Source organism: Aythya ferina (assembly GCF_964211825.1).
Source record: "Aythya ferina genome assembly, chromosome: 5".
NCBI classification, from domain to species: domain Eukaryota; kingdom Metazoa; phylum Chordata; class Aves; order Anseriformes; family Anatidae; genus Aythya; species Aythya ferina.
Window position 1 is genome coordinate 12,901,518 of NC_140301.1, and position 19,851 is coordinate 12,921,368.

The window sequence follows — 19,851 nt, forward strand, 5'->3', positions numbered from 1 at the left end:
TCAGAAGAGAAATACAAGACTGAAAAGGCATTTAAGTATAGTCTGAAAAATATGTTGACAGAGAACTGAGAGACCTCTGCTTTTAGAAGGTGCACTCCTGACTGAAATACATGAAAATTGTGTATCTTAAGTGTTCCATACAGATCAATGGTTTTTGTTTGTTTTTCATTTTGTATTTCCATACAAGAACCAGCCCTTATTACTTATATCAGAAATAACAAAATTGGTCCTCACCAAACCACCAGTAAATTCTTGCTTTGTGGTATTGTTTCCTCCACTTTGTTTTGTAGGGGCTCGGGAGTCACAGCAGTCAAATATTTTTCTCTAGAACTGCATTTTTAACAATATTCCAGAAAGACTACTTCTTATATGATGTACTGATAGCAACACGTAAGTGCTAAGAAGTACAAGTAGAATAACTAGAAGCTGAACCTATGTTCCAATGTCTTAAGAACTAAAGAAATGTCTGTTTTAAAGCAGACTCAAAATTTCTGTCTTCAGAGGCATTTGCACAGCCATTTGTCACTGTGGATGAGGAATCAATCTTCAATGGGGTTAAGGTTTCTCTAACTTTAAAGAAGTGGCCAATCCTTCATCAAATATAAACACAGAGCAAGCTTTGAGCAAACTCTTGTAAATGCATTCTCTTTGGTTCCTCCTTTAACAAAAGAAAATAAATCAATAACTTGCTGTATAAACCTTACTTGTAGTTCAAGTTAATTTCCCACTGTTCTTTTCTAGAATTCTATTTCTGTACAAAAGTTCCAAGGTTCCTAGCATTACAGAATAAGAACAGGAAAAGCATTTGCCTTTTTTCAGACCTGCACATGTAAGTGTTATATGCTAAGGTTGCTCATATGTTTAACTATCTCTACAGGAGTAAAATATTGGCCTATTTTGCTCTCAGATCTGTTAGAAAAAACAAAGTGTCATTACCTACAATGACTAAGAAATGAGCTTCCCAGGGGCTCTGCCAATCTTACAGCTCTCTCTTTGAGAGATCAGAACAGGAAAGTTTAGTTTCTTGTCTCACAAAAGATTTGTTCCCTGAACTGAAGAAGTGCATGAACTCTGGCAGCATTATGTAGTTCAGCTCTTATCCTGCCACAGGCTTAACTGTGTCTGTGGAGTAAAAACGGCTTCGGGATTAAAAAGCACCCTTAGGTGGTCCCTGCCTACCAGAACTGTACAAGGAACACTGCAATAGGGCGTATTGATATTTTATGGCAACAATTTTGTCATATCTGTCTTTCTTGTGATTTAAGGATGTAATGGGATCACTTAAGAGAGATGTCATTTTTGGAAGCTAGAATGTTAGGCTAGGAAAAGAGGCTGTTTCTAGGACATTCTTTCATGCTGAAGACCGTGGAGAATAGAAAGCGAATTTGTAAAGTTACAGCTGGTCTCTTCAGCATGTTTAAACCTATGATAACATCTTTATGATACTCTTAAGAGATACCTCTGGCTGAATGAAGGGTGCTAAGAAGTAAGACAACATTGATATTGTGTGAGGCTGGAAGGGACTGCTGGAAAATAGAAATGGAAACTTTTTTTTTATGAAGCTTTTTATTAAATTGTTAAATAGAAGGAGGTAATAACTTAACTGTGCAGATGAAAGGGGGAGTATACCAGATGTATAGAATTCATACATTTGTATGGCTTGGGGAATAAACTTTCTCAGGAAGGTGAAGACTTCGATTCTTAATAGAATTAAATTTCATACTGATCCAAGCCAAGATAGGAGCAAAGTTGGAAATGCATAATTTCAATATTCACAGAATAGATTCTTCTCCATTAAGTCAGTTGTGGCTGCTAGGTTTTCTTTGGATCCTTACTGTAAGTGAAATGAGACAATGTTTAGCTTTCAGAGCTCTCTGAACAAACAGTAGTATCTCTAAAGAATGTAAAAGTTAAATCACATTTTATCCAAAAACTGGGATCATTTTGTAGTCAATGACACAAGTGGCATGATGATTTTTCCTCTTTTTCTTTCCTTCCATAGCTACAATTGACAGAAATAGATACTATACAGAGTCACCATTACTGTGGTAACTTAATTGTATGTTTGTGACACTAGTCATTAATTAAACAGAACTGAAAAGAATGTGTTTTAGGTGAGTATGTTCATGGATCCTGACCACGGAAATACTGCCTCTTTTCTTGCCATTGGGCTGGGTGACCTGGCTTACCACAAATCTTTCTTGCCCTCTGAACTGTTTGACTAGAAACTGTATATTTTCTTTCAGAAGAGCAATATATTTAAATACTGCATTATGATTTATTCTCATCCTATTGTGCTAGTAACCCTAGCTGTAGGTTTAAACTGATCATACCCTTAATGGTGCATGCTTTGGAATGGTGTGTATCTGAAAGGCAAGGCAAACTGTGGAATCTGGGAATCACCTGGCTGACAGTTTGTCCTGAGCATGTCCTCATCTTTCTGAATGAATAAATGGCACTAGTGTAGGACTGATCCATTAGATCAAAAGCAAGGCAGGAAGTGATGGGTCTCATAGATACCATTTCCTCAACAGTGTTTTTCCAAAAGACATGTGAAGAGGAAGGTAGAACACTTGTTGACTTGACATAGATTATTTTTCTTTCTCCACCATTCTCCCTGTTCTCAGACCTACCAGAAGTAAAGGTGGCTTGGAAACCAGAAGCTGTACCAGCACCGTCTGTGACAAACTCTACGAGCATAAGATTGCTAGAAGCAACTACATCCGTGGGTATCTTTGATCCACAGGTTTTGTCCATTAAAACTGCAGAAGACTTGCTGGATCCATCATAAACTTTAACATAATCACCCTGACAGCCTCTGGTTTTCTGCAGCTCAAAGGCACGGAAATGCAGGGAAATCTGGAAGGGAAGAAAAACCAGGCCAAACACATATAAGAGTTCTTTCATGGAGTGTCCTTTAAACCAGACAGAATCCAAGCTGTAGCCAAGCCCAAACTGGTACTGCTTGCCCTGCCTTGCCTCTCATCCCCTGAAGATGCAGGATTCAGATCTAATGGGCCTCTAATTGAATGCTCCCATGTTCAGGCTGCTTAGAGTTTTTCAAAACTATTGGAGTTTTTCAAAACCACATTTCTGCAGTTGTTTTGGCCTGTACCTGTCTTAAGGACACGAAGAAGTACAGACTAGTTTGAAATCTCTCCCATGAAAAAGATGTTATATGGCAACTGTTATGCAGATAAAGAGCAAAATGCTTAACAAAGAAAGGTATAAGTCCAGCCATGTTCCAATACCATTATTAACTCATGATTACCTTTCTCGATCGGGTACGGATAAGCCAGACACAGTTGGTGTTATCTGAGTAATTTCTTGGATGGTTGGCAGATTTCAGTGACCCAAATGCTGCATCGATAATAGTGCTACAGCGACCTGAGGGAGAAACAATGTTTAGTTCAGCACCAGGCATACAGAAACTTCCACTCACTTAAAACTGTAATCTCTTCAGAATGTAAAAGTCTCGATTTTCTGATAAGGCAGCATCATTTCAGGGGACTGGTACACTAAAGAGTGTCAGAGGTTTCATTTTAATGCATTTGGTCACATGGTTTTCCACTGATATAAGGAAGTCAAGTGGTGTGAGAAGAATCAGAAAATTATGGTGTCTCTGCAATACCTAAATTCTAAGTTTAGGAGGAAGACTTGGGCTTTTCTCTGTGCAAGGGATAATACTTTATTCATCATGTTTTTTACCTTTGAATAAATTTCTCTGATTGTATCAGAGAATTTCTTCAAGCAGAGGTTAAATTTAAGGAGTAGAAAATATATACACATTTAGAATGACAATTTAAACATTTGAAAACTATTAGGCTAGAGCTGCACATCATGAAACAGTTGCAGTTCAAAAGAGCGTAACAACTCTTTTTTGTTCATCTCAGGTCTTAAATACAAACTGCAATGAGGGACAGAGATGTCTGACTTTTTGTGGGGTTTATCATTGTCTCTTGAGCCCTAGCAAACCTGATGACTCCAGTGAAGCATATGACATGGTATGCAGATAAGCCATTGCCACAGTAGCCACATATGCCAAAAAATAACATTTCACTAATCACAATATGCCTCCAGCTTCACCTTTGCGTTCTCTCCTGGAGTGACCATAATGGGTACTGTAGATTTAGGAGAGTAGTCTCATAGTCTTTGATGAGAAGCTGCTGCCAATGCAGACTGCCCAAACACCTCTGTCAAGGAGCTGAGTATCCTCAGAGGAAAGGGTGGCTTTGAGGCACTTACTGCAATTGTAAAGCTTGTTGATTTTGGCCACGTCCATGTTGCTCAGTCCCTGCCTCTGTCCAATATGTACTGCTCCATCAGGGATTGGTACAATAGTTGCTTTGCCAGTGGTATTAGTGAATGTGTATCTGAAAAAAAAAAAAAAAAGAAAAAAAAGTTATTGAAGTAAAATTACTTCTTTCAGGATTTAATGGCACAATCTACGCGCTTTAGAGGGAGAACAATTGTATGCAAGTTTCCTAAATCCCATCTGAAAAGTGGATTGTTCTTCTGGCCAATTCTTGACACTTGTTCCAGCAGCTAGGAATGGGGAAATCTCCTGTGCAAGAAGAATGGAACTTGCAAACCATGTTTGCTTGCTGCCACATAATACAAGAAGGCCACCAACCTATGCTGTTTGGAGAGCTAAATTTAAAACAAGCTCATCAGTTACCTTTGCTATTGTTTTGAAATTTTATTAAATATGAAATAACCCAGGGATAACAAACTATCTTAATCCCAAACTCATCCTTGAAAAAAAATCAAGCAAACCTCCAAGCCCTAGACATGGTGGCTGGGGAGTAAAAGCACTGTTGTCACATACATTATGAAGGTGTTTAAGGTTCTAAAGTCCCACAAGAGGGTGCTAATAAAGAAATTATTGGAGGGGCAAGTCAGCCCTTTCTTCTAATAGAAAAACAAAATAAAATAGAAAACAACCTTTGGCTGCCTCTGCATTAATTTATTTACATTTGTGCACAGATTTACTTCACCATGATCTTAGACTGATAATATTAAACAAATAACACTAATTAGATTGCTGTTTAAATGATCTGCAGTGTTAATACCACTTCAGAAAACTATTTTTAGCCTAGAACCCCAGTATATTAGGTGCTAGAGTAACAGAGGAAAAAAGACAGCTCTCCCTAACACACTTATTGGCGGTTGATGGCTTGCAGACCTCTTCTTGGCTATATAATCCTTTTCTTCAGATGGCAAAGGAGGAACTCTACTCTGAGGCTGCTTTCTTTGTTGCTATGATTAACAGTGCTATTCAAATAAGTTTGATTAGGAAGTCCAGCAGTAAGCAGATGCCCTCCTTTGCCACGTTCCCAGCTGTGAGTGACTCCTTAAAGAAAGCTAAAGGATAGTGAATTAATCATGGGGAATGGCTTATCTGAACTGACTTACACTGGTTTTCTCAGAGGGGGAAACAGGGAAGCTATTCCCCATTAGTAGTAGGACAGAGTTTTTACAGAAGTTAGTTCTAATGTGAGATTTGAGTTCCAACAAAAGCAATGTCACGTTGCTACTTACGGGCCATAGTGCATTACTGAAGAATAGTCATATGGAAGACCCAGGTTGTTCGAGTTTTCAAATTTCTTGAAGTCTGGTCTGTCAGCTGTAATATAAGATACTGTTCTTAGAGTATGCTTCTTATCCAATCCCTTCAGGGAGCACGGAGGAGTTGGAAACAGCAGGACATATCTACTCTACTGTCTACACTGAGGAAATCAAAAGTACTTACCTGGGCTGATGTACTCCCACATGATCTTTACATATTTATCCCTGTCACTTCGAGAATGTTCATGCAAAAATCCCAGGGCATGGTCCAGTTCATGCTGAATGATTCCTTTCCACATGCATCCTCCTTTCATTACAGAAACAGTCTGTCCACCTCCTACTTTTCCATAGTTGGACCAGCAGCTGAGAGAGGCATTGAACACCAACAGAGGACTTATGGGATTTTTATTGTCAGGCAAAGGGACATTACAGAGAATCTTGTTTCACTTACGTGTTGTGGGAATGAAATGATTACTTCCTGTCCACTGGGATAGTCAGTGTCTACAGAAAGGCAAAACTGACTATGTTGTACAAAACAACAGTCAGTATGGTCATCACTAAAGATTCCTGAAAGACCTTCATTAGCACAAAGGCTCCTGCATGGTGACCTTCTATACGCAGGGATTTTAACTCCCTAGAAATAACCGTTTTTAATCTGAATGACTGAATCCTATATCAGAGCTGGAACTAAGATGAATAGCACTTAAAAGCTGGCAGATGTTAAACAATTCTCTCACAGACTCAAATTCTGACCTTGACAATCAACTGTACGTCTGATTCAGAGAACCGTTTATTTCAGAAATTGGAATTGATTTTGCCTTTGCAAGAACTACAGTAGCTTGTTATATGTTGTGTTCAAGTATGCATTATGTATACGTGTATATAATGTATGTATGTATACATATATGTATATATATAAAACACCACACAGAAAACATGAGCTAAGGCATGTTCTCCACCTTAAGGGTGTTTTTCTATGGTCTGAGTCACTTCAGTTTCTCTGCTGACTCACTGAAGTAAATGCTGGGTCCTTGCACTTGCAGGATACCTTGCACTGTGATAAAACATAAAGTTTCTTCTCCAAATCAACATCTCTTTCCTCTCTAAGTCACACAAGGTAGTGAAGAATTGAAAAGCAATACAGAAACAACTTGTTCATTTGTCTTTGAACTTACCCATCAGCAGATTTAATGCTGAGGTAGTCACGTTCTGTCTTGCGCTTCACAAAATTAATACAAGTCAGTGTTTCGAATTCTGCCATAGCTTCCTGAATCCCTCTTATGTGGCTCTCCTCTGGAGAAGAAAAGGTTAATTTTGGGGGTCACAAAGAATAATAACAGGTGCCATTAACATCTCATGTGTGCACAAAAGCAGGGTAAATGAGGGACACAAATATTAGCCTAGTCTCTTTGTTGCTTCTTGCTCATTAATTAATTTCATTTAAGATATTACAGCCTGGCATGAGATTCTCTTTATCCAGATCCACGTCCAAATGGATTCAGGTGGGAGCCCTTTTTTCTTAACAACTTGTTTTAAATTATAGGGGTGATTGTTGTTCTAGCTGCTGATTGTGCACTTGCAGGCAGCTATGGGAAGCTATTTTGCTAATGAAAAGTAGGCCATTCAAACCACACCACAATAGGCATAAAGGCAGGTATTCTGGCAGATACTATCAGAGAACGTGATCACTGTTGTCTTCAAGAGACCAGACACAAAATATTATGGATGCAAACTACTCAAGGAAATTTGATCTCTTTTTTTTTCTGCTTGTGTCTTTGTATTTAAAATTAATCTGTGCTTGCATAGCACAAATAAACCCTTAGAATAGATTTCATCACTGTAGCCGCTGGAAGCAGGTTTCTATCTGAAGCTTATTGGATAAATTCCACTCATATATATATATATATATATATGGAAATTTACACCCACCATAAGTAGGATCCAAGACATAGGGAATACGAACAATCCCATCGCTGGACTGGGGCCAGTAGCAATTGCGACAGTTGATGGCACTGCGGCTCCTCTGTGGGACTATGTCACCTTCTTGCAAGTACCGAGAGCAGTCTGTGGCAAAAAAAAGAGGGTGGAAGTACCTGAGCCATAGACTGCTGGGAGCTGTCTAGGGCACACTTGGTAAAGTGTCACTCTATGTGTCCTCCTGAAAGCTTATTTTCCTAAGCTTCTGCTCCTGGTCAACATTGGAAGTGGGGTATTGGACATTATTTGCTTCCCTACTTTTCCCTGAAGTGTCCTTAGCTAAGTGACAGGTGAGAAGCACCAGCTCAGTTGGGTAGGGTTTCAGGCAAGACAAGGTAGGTCTGAAAGCAGTTCAAGCAGTAAGAGGAATGCTGTACTTTGGTACTATTTCTTCACCACATTGTCACACTGAGTGAGTGCTCTGGAAAGGTGCTGGGCAAAGGCAGGAGGAAAGTAAGGAAACCCAGGAAGGCAAGAGTACAGAGGGACAAATCAAAAACAGTGTTTCTGTCTTAGAAAACTGTAGAAGTGTTTGCTGTCCGTTTCTACAGACAGGAGTAGAGCTTCATGAATGACCACATTTTCCCCTCGCCGAAGGAGAAAATACAAGAAAGAGAAGCCGATAAAAAGTGGCAAATATTTTTGGAAGTATCAAGAAACAGTAAGTCTAGAGCAGGAAGCCTGGAACTGGCCATCTAGGAGTCTGTTCTACAAAACCATATGGTGACTGAATGCATGTATTACTTTCATTCAGCAGAAAGGTAGTTAAATAATAAAACAACCATATAACCAAGTTGTCTTTTTATGTCCAAAGAAGGACCAAGATGTTGAGAGCTAAAGCTGAAGAAGCTGCCTGCATAGTTCAGTTGTGTCTACATCTGGTATCAACTTCAGTATTGACAAGATAGATTTAGGATACCATAGGGCTTCATCAGACTGCACAAAGAATTTGTGGCCAGTTTCTGAGGGTTTCTTACATTTATATCAGTAAGATAGGAAAAAATGTTTGCACAGATTGTGGTAAGATACTGTATCTCCCCCATTGCCCCCTCACCAGCCCCCCAGTCCCCCTCCAAAATAATAACAATCAGAGAGACCCAGTAGAAGCAGGGCTTTGATGGTATTACCTTTGTTAACTTTCAGAATTCTGTTAAAAATAACTTCATCCTCAGAGTCTGTCTCTATAGGTGATGGAGATTCTGTGCAGAAAATACAGAGAATCACTTTGTCATTCCCGAGGGAAAAATGAATCCTGATTTTTAATCTGATAAGTTTCCAGGCACTCTTTTTGCTCTGGTCCAAATTACAGTCATGCAGTCAAACTCATGGAGTCTATTTATGTGTTGGCATGGTGTTCAGTCATGTAGATATTTGCTCAGGGACACAATCTTGTGAACCGCCCAACAGCAGTGGTTGTTTTGGCATCAATCCAGTCCCGAGAGCCATTCCTTTTTGATCTTTCTCTCTCTCTACCTTTGTTTTTTAGTCACTGCATTCTCAGGAATGGTCCTTCAGCTCTTCTGAGTCTGTTTTGTCCTGCTTGGACAGCAGGCAATTCCAGCTGGCAATTCCCCTTGTCTTCATGGCTCCCTCTGTGTGCTCAGACAGCACAGCTTTCCTTCTGCGTGCACACATCACACTCATCCCTCAACATATCAGGAGCAAAATTCGATGGAAAGCATTCCTGCTGCTTACTGCTGGGTACACTCTTCTTGAAAAACCCTTGAAACCAATGAAATCAGGACTTAATTCCTATTCCATGATTGAGACTGAGGTCCCCAGACAAGCCCAGCATCAGAGACTTTTGAGCCTCACAGAAGTAAAATCAGCTGAATCTGAGCATCATGCTATGAGTCTTGACATCCATGAACAGCACAGGCAGATGGCTTCTGCGCTTCCTTTAACCTTCAGAAGTGACTTAAGTCAATATATTATCTAAGCAGAACCATTTTTAGCAAAATTAACACCTGAGATTGTTATCAAGGCTGGGCAATTGGCCACAACCAAGAGACTCTACTTTACATAAATTATTATGGTTAATACATTCATTTAAAATTTCTTCCCAGAGATTATTTTGTGTTAATCATGTGCTATTTTCTGGAGTAAATGGGTAGCTAACAATCAGTATATCCTAGCAAACACTTAAATTTAGAATAATACATACCATATATTTCTTCTTCTGTAGTAACCTAGGAGGATGAAACATAAGTATTATCTCACAATTAACAGTATAACATAAATATGAAACAAATTAACATGCAAAGGATCAAAAGTGTTTGGGCTACTGTTTTGTGTATCTTTCAGTAGTGCAGTCCTGAGGTCTTATTTACTGTACCATGTGTAAAAAAAATACTACCACATGTGGTAGATATTTTTCTTTGATGTACTTTCGTATGTATGGATATCATAAAGCAAATTGGCATAGGAGATTCAGGAAATGCAATTTGAAGCATGTAGCGAGTTTCATAGCTTCATTCATGTCCCTGATGGTAGAGTACAAAGCTGATGAAATCTCTGATGAAATCCTCCCAGTATCATCTCACAACAGTGGTGAAAGGCCATGGCATTTACTGCTTGTAGGGAACTGTGGGGCTGGTACCTAGCTGTGGAGGTCATGTTAGTAGCAAAACAAATTGCCATACTCCCTTTGCCTAGTAGAAATAAAAAACAGTTTTGAATTTTCTCTATAACCACAAAGAAGGCAAAAGCTTCCTGGGATTTTGGCCATATTTGGGCATTTTGGAACGACAAATGAGATACAGATGGAAACTGCACACTCTGGTACATTGTTGATCTGGAAAGACTTCCTGCACAGATGGGGATATGGATGAGTAGATGAGTCTTGAAGTCAATGGTGGACCCCAAAGTTAACAAAGGAGCTGATTTAGTTGTCCTCACCTGAGTAGGTTCTGTTGCTGCAAAAAGCAAGGAAGAAAAAGACAAGCAAAAGGAGCAAATTAGATTCTGAATGCAACTTCACAGCACCGGTCTCAATAGCACAGGTCTCCTCACCCATGGCAATGCCTTTGGCAGGTGCCTTTGCTTGGAGAGGTAAGAGGGTGCACTAACTGATGCATATGCACAGAAATTCAATTGAGGTTTAGACAAACACCTACGAAACTGTTCCATGTTCAGGAACAGAATCCTGGTCATTAACTGTATAAGAATCAGCAAAGCATTTTTCAGTGTCAGTGTGAAAAATGTCAAAGGAAACTAGGGACAAAAATCTGTTTTGTTCCCAGATTCCACTGGAACAGGTGCAGGCTAACCAGCTCAACAATCCTCTCTGGTTTCACAGTGTCAAAGAGGAAAGTTATAAAATGGGATGAAGGCTATAATTTAGCACCAGGCAAATAATCTTGGCTTCAGTATGCACCTGACAGCAGCTTGTAACTATCCTAACATGACTTTCTAGTGTAGCATCTTCTTATTTCTGCCAAAAGTCAGTTTCTAGATACCAGCATAGAAGGGAAAATCTGATATATATATTTCTGAAGAGAAACTTCATTGTTATAGCATCATAAGAGTACAGAAATTGAAAGGTCCTCCAAAGGTCATCCAGTTTGTGTGCTTTCCCTAAGGCAGAAGCAGTTTTATCTATGTTATTCCTGAACACAGTTTGCTTGACCTGTTCTTAAGTATGATGGATATGCCGCACACCTTTCTGGCAATCTCTTCCATGTTGCTAATAATCACACCTGTATTTGTCAAAATTTAAAACCACTATTAATTTTCTACCCACCACCAACACAGACAACACTTATGCAAATAGTTCTCATATCTCTAAGCCCATCCTTAACTTTCTGAGCATGTGTTTTCAACAGAAGATGTGGAGGATGCCAAGCTGTCACACCTTGCAGCACCTTTCCTTTTCACAGCTTCCATTGACCTAAGTGGTTACTGCCCAAAAGTAGGTGGACTTCTTCCTATTCAGAGTAGGTCTAGAACCTGCAGAAGAATTGCTTTGATTGAGCCAAAAATTCTTAAATCTGCCTTTTCAGACTGTTACTTCAATTGCATGCTAAAGAAACTCCACTATGATAACTTCTATTTATTATGCAAAAGTTTAGTCATTTCCCAGGAGCTGCAACAGAGAGGTCTATGGCATCTAAAAATTTATTCAGGAAAGTGCATTTTTGAGGTAGGTTGACCAAATTCAAAATTCATGCACACAAGAGGCATTAGAATAATTGACTAGTCAAAGTCTGTGGAAATTAGGCTCCAGATTCCTAGGCACATACAGCCCAGGACCCCTTTTTAAAGCTCAAGTGAGACATTGTAGAAGGCATCTGCTATGTGCCTCATCAAATGAGTATCTGGTGTGATACAGATTTCAAAATGTTGCAGTTCAAGTTTTCCCTGCACTGTAGATACTGAAAGGTGGCACAAAAAGCAGTAACAATGGTAAATTAAAACTCACTGTATGTGTTTGGCCCATTAACCCTGCCATTTTGAGTTCCAACAAGCATGTCCCTCCACTGGCTTCAAATTTACTGAACATTAATTTTGCATGCCTTTGCTTCCATGCCATAAATGACATCTCAAAAGAATTGCTCAGTTTTCATCAGTCACTGCCTTGTTCTGAGTATGTCAAGCAACTCTTTCTAAGGCCTCTTCCTTTTGTAGCATGTCACCCCTGACTTGGCAGTTTCTTGTTGTAGTTAAGGTTTTATTTCCATTGACATTTGCTGGAAATCTGCAATGACCCCATTCTATTTTTCAAAATGACAAAAGCTGTTCTGTTAAGCCCATACTATTCATTTTCTATCTCAGCACAATGCAAAGCTTTCTCCAACACCTGATGTACCTTTTTCTCATTGCTGCATCAAGGCAGGTAAGGACACAAATAAGTGGCTGAGCTTTTTCCTAATGCTCAGTTTAAAGGAAAAGTATCAAAATACAATGTTAGAATGTACTTTTCAAGCCTGTCAAAGCACAGCTGAATTAACCTAACAAACCACACCCAGAAAGTACATGCATGTAGCGCACATCTGTGTGAAAGCACATCTGCATTCAGCCCGACAGCAAATTGGGAAACATAAAAGTACTTTCAGGTGCACTAAAGTTGTCACTCAGCAGCAAATTAGTCTTATGTGTTATCACCTATATTTACCACACACTGGTGAAATTCAAGTGTATTTGTCTTTTATACCCTTCTGACACCATTTCCATTTTTTCTGTGTTGTGACACAGTGAAGTCAAAGCTTCTTCTCAATATTGTGCAGCCCAGGATTACAGGAGGAGCCACTCAGACACACAGCTCTTGAGTCTGCTCTGACTCAGACCTTTCATCTGTCTATACTATAAGTAAAATTGATTGCTCAACAATTTTGTGTACCACAACACATACACTGCTGATGACATGCAGGTGCTTTCACTGCTGCAGCTCTGCTTTTGTTCATCTTTCCCGAGGCCTCTTTGGCAGCCCCATTCTTCAGCTGTACAACTGTATGTAGCTACATCACTGGCAGCATCACAAATCAGCTTGTCATTTGTTTCAGGATCTACTGCGCTGCACAAAACTGCACCTACAAAACACGGGGTTCTCTCCATAGTACAGATCTTACCTCTATTTCCCTGTTCCTCACTAAGTATGAGCAGCATAGAGCTTCTTCCTTAAAATCTTTTGTTCTGCTGCTGCTGCTCCCAGACAGACCCTTGTATCTTGTCACCACTGCTAGAATCCTTGAAATCTTGACAGACTGCCTTAGCTTTTTCTACCCTGAAGAAGCTCTGCTTTGCACTCTGCTTTTGAATCTTAATTTCCCCTTACTTCAGATTTTTTTATTCATTCCATAAAGACATTGGGAAGCCATGCAATTTGTAATAATAACTCTCTTCAAAATACATAACCTAGTAAGTAGGCAAACAAAAAAACATACTCTTGCTAAGTCCCTCATACATACAATGTAGTGGCATGTTTGTTTCTGGCAGTATAACGTCTGTAGTTACATTTCTAGCTAGTAAAAACTGCACATCTCAAAGTATTACTGAAACTACATTATTTGCATCAGCTAATGCCCAGGCTTCAAGATTGCTGCTACGTAATTTATTTGATACATGGTCAAGAATTAAAATACAATATAAAACCTACTTACTTGCTGTACTGTTTCCAGAGTTGTCCTGCAAAATCAATAGGTAAAAGGTGTTAATTTTCCATAGCTCATAAATGCAGCAACAATAGCATCAAAACGAGGTCAAAAAGAGGAGCTAAAGTAATAGATTGTCTTCATATAGCACTATATTACTACCATTTTTCTTGTGGGAAAATCATCAAAATGGGTTTCCACAGCTTCACTCCAGGAAGAAAATGCCAATTAGAAGAAAGAGCGGGGCAGCATGGAGCTGTTCTCACCTGAATAGGGAAGCCCAGGGTAGTGTGAAGCAGAAATGCGGTGAAGACTAGGAACATTTTCAGATCCATTCTCCAGTTCTGACAGACCATCAGTGCTTGTCCTTATCTCTTCCCCTTCCAGGAGCACTGCTGCTAGATATACCAGTAGAGCCTGCTCTGCCAGGGCTCAAAAAATCTTCACCAGCCAATGGGGATCCAGGCAGGAAGCAAGCTTCTTTTGTAGCCTCAAGAGCCAATTTAGCCTCAAGGCATCTCCCAGTGCTGCACTACTGCTGTCAGGGTGATCTATAGCATCCCTTGTCTTCATATGGCCATTCACACTGCTCTCTGGACCTGGATCAGCCTTGTGCTTGTGCTGCCATGCACTTTCTCTGCTTCTTGGAGGAGTTTTCCTTAAGTGTTCAGTTTAACTGGTGCCACCTGGGAAGCCCTGGATTGCTTTCTGGAGTATTTCTGGAGATTTCTGATGGTGGATGATTTTTTCTTTATGTCACAGGAAGCACAGAAGGCCATGACAGTATTATGCTGCTTTGGAGCGTGTAAGAAATCCCTGTTCAGTGTGGTCATGTCCATATCTTCCCTGAGTAGTTTTCCTTCATGTTCTCAGCTTATAGATCTACAAGTAGAATTTCTGTTTTTTCCACTGTTTCCTGATATTATAGGAACTCCATAATTTCTGTCAGTCTGACACTTACAGGTGCCCGATAGGCTTCTGACCAGCAGTCAGAGAGGGGATGAAGGACAACAGCAGCAGAAGCAGCACTTGTCATTCTCACATTTTGAGGGTGATTCACTGATCCACTGCTTACTGGAGCTCACTTCCAGAAAAGGGTGTAGGAAGCAATGAGCAGACCTGTCAAGAAATGCTTGTAGGAGGTAAACTCCTGAGTCTTTTGTCACAGTGACATCTTGTCATGACCTCTTTATTGCAGCAAAGCGCTGCTTGTTGAAATATTTGCTGAAAGTGCTGTACCTGGGGAATTGTCTGGTCTCTAATGCATGCTTGTTTTGTGACAGAGTACATTTTCCATGTGAGGAGAAAGAAACTGAAATTAAAAAGGCAGAGATTCTATCTGTAGACCATGCCAGTGCTCGGATACCTTCATAGTGAGTTTAAATCCACTCACACTTTCACTGTTTCTTTCTGTATTAAATAAGATGTTCCACAATAATCTGTTGTTAGAAGTTATCCATGTTGGAGAATGAACCGAGAAAGAATCAAGAAGGGGTGGAGTGGGAGAAAGCTTTCACCAAATGAAAACCAGCCAGGGCTAGGAGTTACAGGGAAATTTAATCTGAATTGCATTGTCAAACATTACTCTTAATTTTAGTGGATGGAAGGTCACAGTTATGCACCGCTGGCTGTTTTAGGAGAGTCCGTATTGACAAAGTCCAGGGATAAACCTTCGTTATCTCCACAGGGAGGCAGCACAGGAGAATACTATTTTTTCCTTCTCTGGCTGAAGTACAGCGTGCCCTAGACACCTGATAGTAAAAAGCAGGGTAGCACATGGCCTTTGTCACTGTGGAAGAACAAAGATCAAGCAGGCACTGTCAGCATGCTGATCTTGCTGACACAGCCAGTCTTTATGTCCCTCTGTGTGCATAAATGTTTGCACTAAGCAACGCTAAGTGCCTTGCTTTGTATTTGGGCTTTCAGTGATGAAAATCTTCCTTGTGCTGAAGCGAAGTGGTGCAACTCTGGTCTGCAGTCCTGGAGTGATTTCCCCAGGCTTCTCATTCAATACAAGGGCAAGATGGATGGCCTTGCTTACAAATGCCTTGGTATGCTAAAACGTATCAAAAAAGACACAACAGAATGGGACTTGTGTATAATCTGCTTGCATTAGAGTTTAGAGGAAGAAAGGAAAGGTCAGATTCCCCTCAGGGAAAAACAGTCCAGAAGCAAAAGGACAGATCAGAGATACTGAAGGAATAAAGCAAGGGGTTAAACTGCAGGGCAGGAAGATCAGTAAACAGCATCTTTTTTGCTTCTTGCTGGGAAAACACTACAACCTCCCAAGTAACTGGTTAACTGCCTGTGATCAGGAAAGGGTGAGGGAACTGGGCTGGCAAAAAGGATGCTGCAGGTTTTGTGCTGGACGTGCCAATTGCTAATATGCTGACATATTAAGTAGTTTGTCAGACAGATTGCTGCATGCCACCTTTTCCATATGCTAACACTAGTGATGATGGGGGAGATTGCTGTTACAATCAAGAATGTGGCTGTGAATGCTACAGCTGGCAAAGCACGCACAACAGAACAAGGGGGAGTGCTGACGCATCATGCCTGCTGCACATCTCAATGATCCTATCAGCTTCTGTTTGTCCCTGTGATTTGGATTCAATATTTTGTTGTTTTCCTACGTGCTTTATTCATGGGGGAGGAATCGTCAGCAGTCCTGTTTACGCTAATCAAAAAACTATCTAATTTTTCAAGATACTGTAAAAACTATTGCTTTTACCAGATCCAGTAAAGCTGGTACCTCTAGCAGAAAAGGTGCCAAAGAAATTTTATTGGAACCTTTAGGAACCAAGCTAGGGCTTAGCAAAGAGGAACCTGTTTTTGCATGTATGGAAGGAATGCATGGAAGGAAAGGAAATTTTGTCAGGACTTGAGTTCTCCTGTCCATATATCCTAGATTCTTGTGGACAGTAGGAATGACATATACTTTGCAACTGTGAAAAATGATTGTCAGGTGTCCAAAACCAACAATAAAATACCAAGTACTATACCAAAATACAAGTGACATTACCTGCAAGACATCCATCAGCAAGAAGAGCACTACTCCTGAGAGACCACTACAAAACTTGGAGTTATTCCTGAGGACATATTCTGAAATGCAGAAAGCTGTATGCATAAGCAAGAAAAGACTTTACAGACATATAAATTAAAGAATTTTCTGTTGCATGTGGGAGTTAACTGTAAAGTATAGGTAGCCAAAATCAAAACAGCAGATGTACAGAAGTTGCAACACTTCTGTAGACATCTTTCAGATTTTGCTCATTTGTGTATCTTTTAGGCATATGTATTATACAGTTATTTTTCTCTTTGGAGTGTTTCATTGTAAACAGCTCCCAAAATATAGTGTAAAACATCAAGACAGAGTTACATAAAAGAAATCAGATGTCTGTAATTGCTAATTACTAACTAGTATAACTACTAGCTACTAATTGTGATGTAGAAAAATGCAGGAAAAATAATTCCATGAAATAAGAAAGTAGTCAAATTTATGTTGATTTAAAAATATGTTTGTTCTGTTAGAGGAGGTTATGTGGTAGTTTCCTTACCCAAATAATGTTAAAATATTAAAAGATCTTAAAGGTTTTAAATCATCTGACATTACCAAAACCAGCCATTGAAGCAATGGTATGGTCCACAACACATAACTGAAATTACTGTGGACTACTGGCATCACCTAAATAAACACCACACCACTACATATACAGTTCAGTGTTAGTTACAGATCTTAACCAATAATGTATTATTTTAGAAAGAACTGTTCAATATAATTTCTCTGGAATGTCTGCCGTGTTGGGCATTTCATTATTTTGGTTCACCCTTTTTTTGGAATAGGAATTCCAGTTGCAGCTCAGCTCTGGGCTCATTCACTCTAAACGTAAGTCCACTGGCCAGGAAGTCTGTTCCTATGCACTTCTTCCACTTCAATGCTTTTTAGTTTCCCTCTCTCTACTTGCAGCTGTCTTAACACTCTGTCACACAGAATTAGCTTCCTTTTCTTTAGTGTCTTTATTACCTTTCAGCTGTGATACTTTTCAGCTATAAATCAGTCCTCACACAATTTTTTTCTAGGCTGTCTTAAAGGATTTTCAGCCCTTTAGTCTTATAATTAAAATCTTCTTGGTTCTGCAGCCAGATTTGATAGTCTTTGAATTCCTTCCAAATTGCTCATACCTTTCTGGTAATGCAGTGATTAGGAGTGGATAATTTTGGTTGAATTTATGCCAGCCAGTACTGCACTTTGCTGGTTCAGGCTATTATGGCAGACTAAACCATGGCAGGTTCTGAGGGTTTCATAGGTAGCCAGCATAGACTTCAAGTCCTTGTACAGAAAAAGACTGATGTGTCATAATAGACAATTCTAGATAAGTCAAAGTGTGTGTTTTTTCATACCAGGGAGCGTACTTGTTGAATCAAAAAAATTTAGCTGTCCTTCATGTCCCTCTCCACATTCCTTTGTATCCTCCTACCAGAGAAGACTTGCAGTTCCTGACCCCGTTTCCTATTCCACTTTCTATCATGCTTTCAGTTTCTGAGAGGCTCCTGATTTCCTTGTCCTTGCTAACACCATCTACTATTAGCAGCTCCTAATTTTACATTGTTTGCAGGTTCCTTAGCAGAGCACTTGCACATACTCCATAATATTAATGACTAGCTCCAATCGTAGTTCTAGCCCTAGCAGTGTTCCTGCGAATCTAAGTGATGAATGTTTGCTTGCTATTGATTAGTCACTTCTCTATTCAATGAGCCGAACCTGGAAACTTTGATATTTAGTCTGTCATCAGAAAAAGAGGGATGATAAAGAAAAAGATTTTTTAGTGAGGGATTGTTCTATATGAAAGAAAAATATGCAGTTAAAAAAAAAAAAAAAAAAAAAAAAGAAGGAGGAAAAATCAAAAAAAGTCAAAGCATTGTAATTTTTAAAATAAATGCATAAATAAAGCTGATTTTCATTTCAAAATCACATTTCAGGGTCATATAATTCAGTAATTAAATTAGCATTTGAAATGATGTATGATCTGATGATTATTTAGGGCTGGGGAGGAGAAGGGAGGTGATGAAACTGGAACTTTAATTTGGACAACTCTAGTAATGAACTTCTGATTGTCTTGGAAAAAAAAAACCACACACACACACAACAAATTCCTTTCTTTTATCAGGAGAAGCCATCTGATTTGTCTGCTGCCCTTAGGTGAGGAGCAGAGGGATCAAAGGTTTTACGTGATGTTTCCAGCCTGCAGAACAATGCTAGGCTGATTGCAAAGGAATCCATGTGATGGGGTAAGGTGAGAGCTGTTGGAGCAGTGCCTGGGGTTATCTCTGGTCTCTGCCCTCTGCAGGGATACATGCCATCACACAGTGCTGCCCAAGCTGTACACTGGGGAGTTCTCCTGTCTATATCTCCTTGAGACAGATTGTGCAATGCCTGCCAGCTCCCCTGCTTGGTTTCATCTTCTGTGAGAAAGGGTCTTTTCTTACCAACTGAGAGCTTTTGGTTACATTAATTGTGACATGAAAGTAACATTCGTAAGCATTTCTTTGATGTTTTAAATATGGGTATCAAAACACTGTCTCACGTCTGCTTCTCAGATGAGTGCACGGTAGCTGTCAATGAGTGCTGTGAATGAAAAGCACCGATCTCTGGCTTACCATGCCTAGATCTGCCTGATTGAATCTACTGATAATCCTAATCATTATCTCTCATCCTGGAAGAAGTATGTTCCTAGCACGATCATCAGCATCAGCTAGCTGCACTTCACAGATTGTTTTTACTGTACCTCAGCAGAAAGGCTGCCCATACCATCTATCTCAAGACATCTGCTTGCTTCTCACTTAGCAGCTTCCTGACTGTCCTCTCTCCAGAATTTCTGAGTATTTCAATGGGAATCTTGAGAAGGTGCTTTCAGTATTTTTTCTGAATGCAGATTCCCTTCGCAAGGCGAGCCTCACTGTGAATTACGCCCATTTACCAGGTTAGTGTGTATAGCTTTGCTTCCTCTCTGGGGAGGGTAATTTGTCGTTTCTGTCATGCCTCCTGGGCAGGTGAGTTTGGACACTTCCCCTGCTGCCTCTGACTTTATCTAGATCCCCAGGAAAGTACTCTGGGGAAAGTTAAAGTCTAACCTTCCCTGCCTTGTTTTAAGAGAACAGGTAATAGCAACTAAATATTGACATTGGAATGACTGGTTGATAATAAACCTTACACTGT

General features: G+C 39.8%; 1 protein-coding gene across 2 annotated transcripts; it reads right to left on the reverse strand.

The window, feature by feature from the left end:
- Positions 1-1,611: 1,611 nt before the first annotated feature.
- LOC311438168 (astacin-like metalloendopeptidase) lies at positions 1,612-14,254 on the reverse strand. Of its 2 annotated transcripts, XM_084522290.1 has the most exons (13): positions 13,901-14,254; positions 13,644-13,668; positions 10,444-10,460; positions 9,710-9,734; positions 8,673-8,744; positions 7,498-7,632; positions 6,744-6,861; positions 5,753-5,931; positions 5,542-5,626; positions 4,246-4,373; positions 3,272-3,387; positions 2,634-2,859; positions 1,612-1,834 (listed from the first exon to the last, which is right to left on the reverse strand). In XM_084522290.1, the coding sequence occupies exons 1-13, from the start codon at positions 13,988-13,990 to the stop codon at positions 1,800-1,802; spliced, it is 1,251 nt and encodes a 416-aa protein (XP_084378416.1). In that variant the 5' UTR covers positions 13,991-14,254; the 3' UTR covers positions 1,612-1,799. The 2 variants fall into 2 exon arrangements, with proteins under 2 accessions (XP_084378416.1, XP_084378415.1); XM_084522289.1 differs by having other exon boundaries at positions 1,612-2,859.
- Positions 14,255-19,851: the final 5,597 nt, after the last annotated feature.

Bases quoted from the DNA above. Each gene is read 5' to 3' on its own strand.
- LOC311438168 (XM_084522289.1), bottom strand. From the start codon at position 13,990: ATGGTCTGTCAGAACTGGAGAATGGATCTGAAAATGTTCCTAGTCTTC. The intron at 13,669-13,900 runs GTGAGAACAGCT...TTGATTTTGCAG, and splicing joins CCCTGGGCTTCCCTATTCAG to GACAACTCTGGAAACAGTAC. The intron at 7,633-8,672 runs GTAATACCATCA...TTTTTGCCACAG, and splicing joins AATTCTGAAAGTTAACAAAG to ACTGCTCTCGGTACTTGCAA.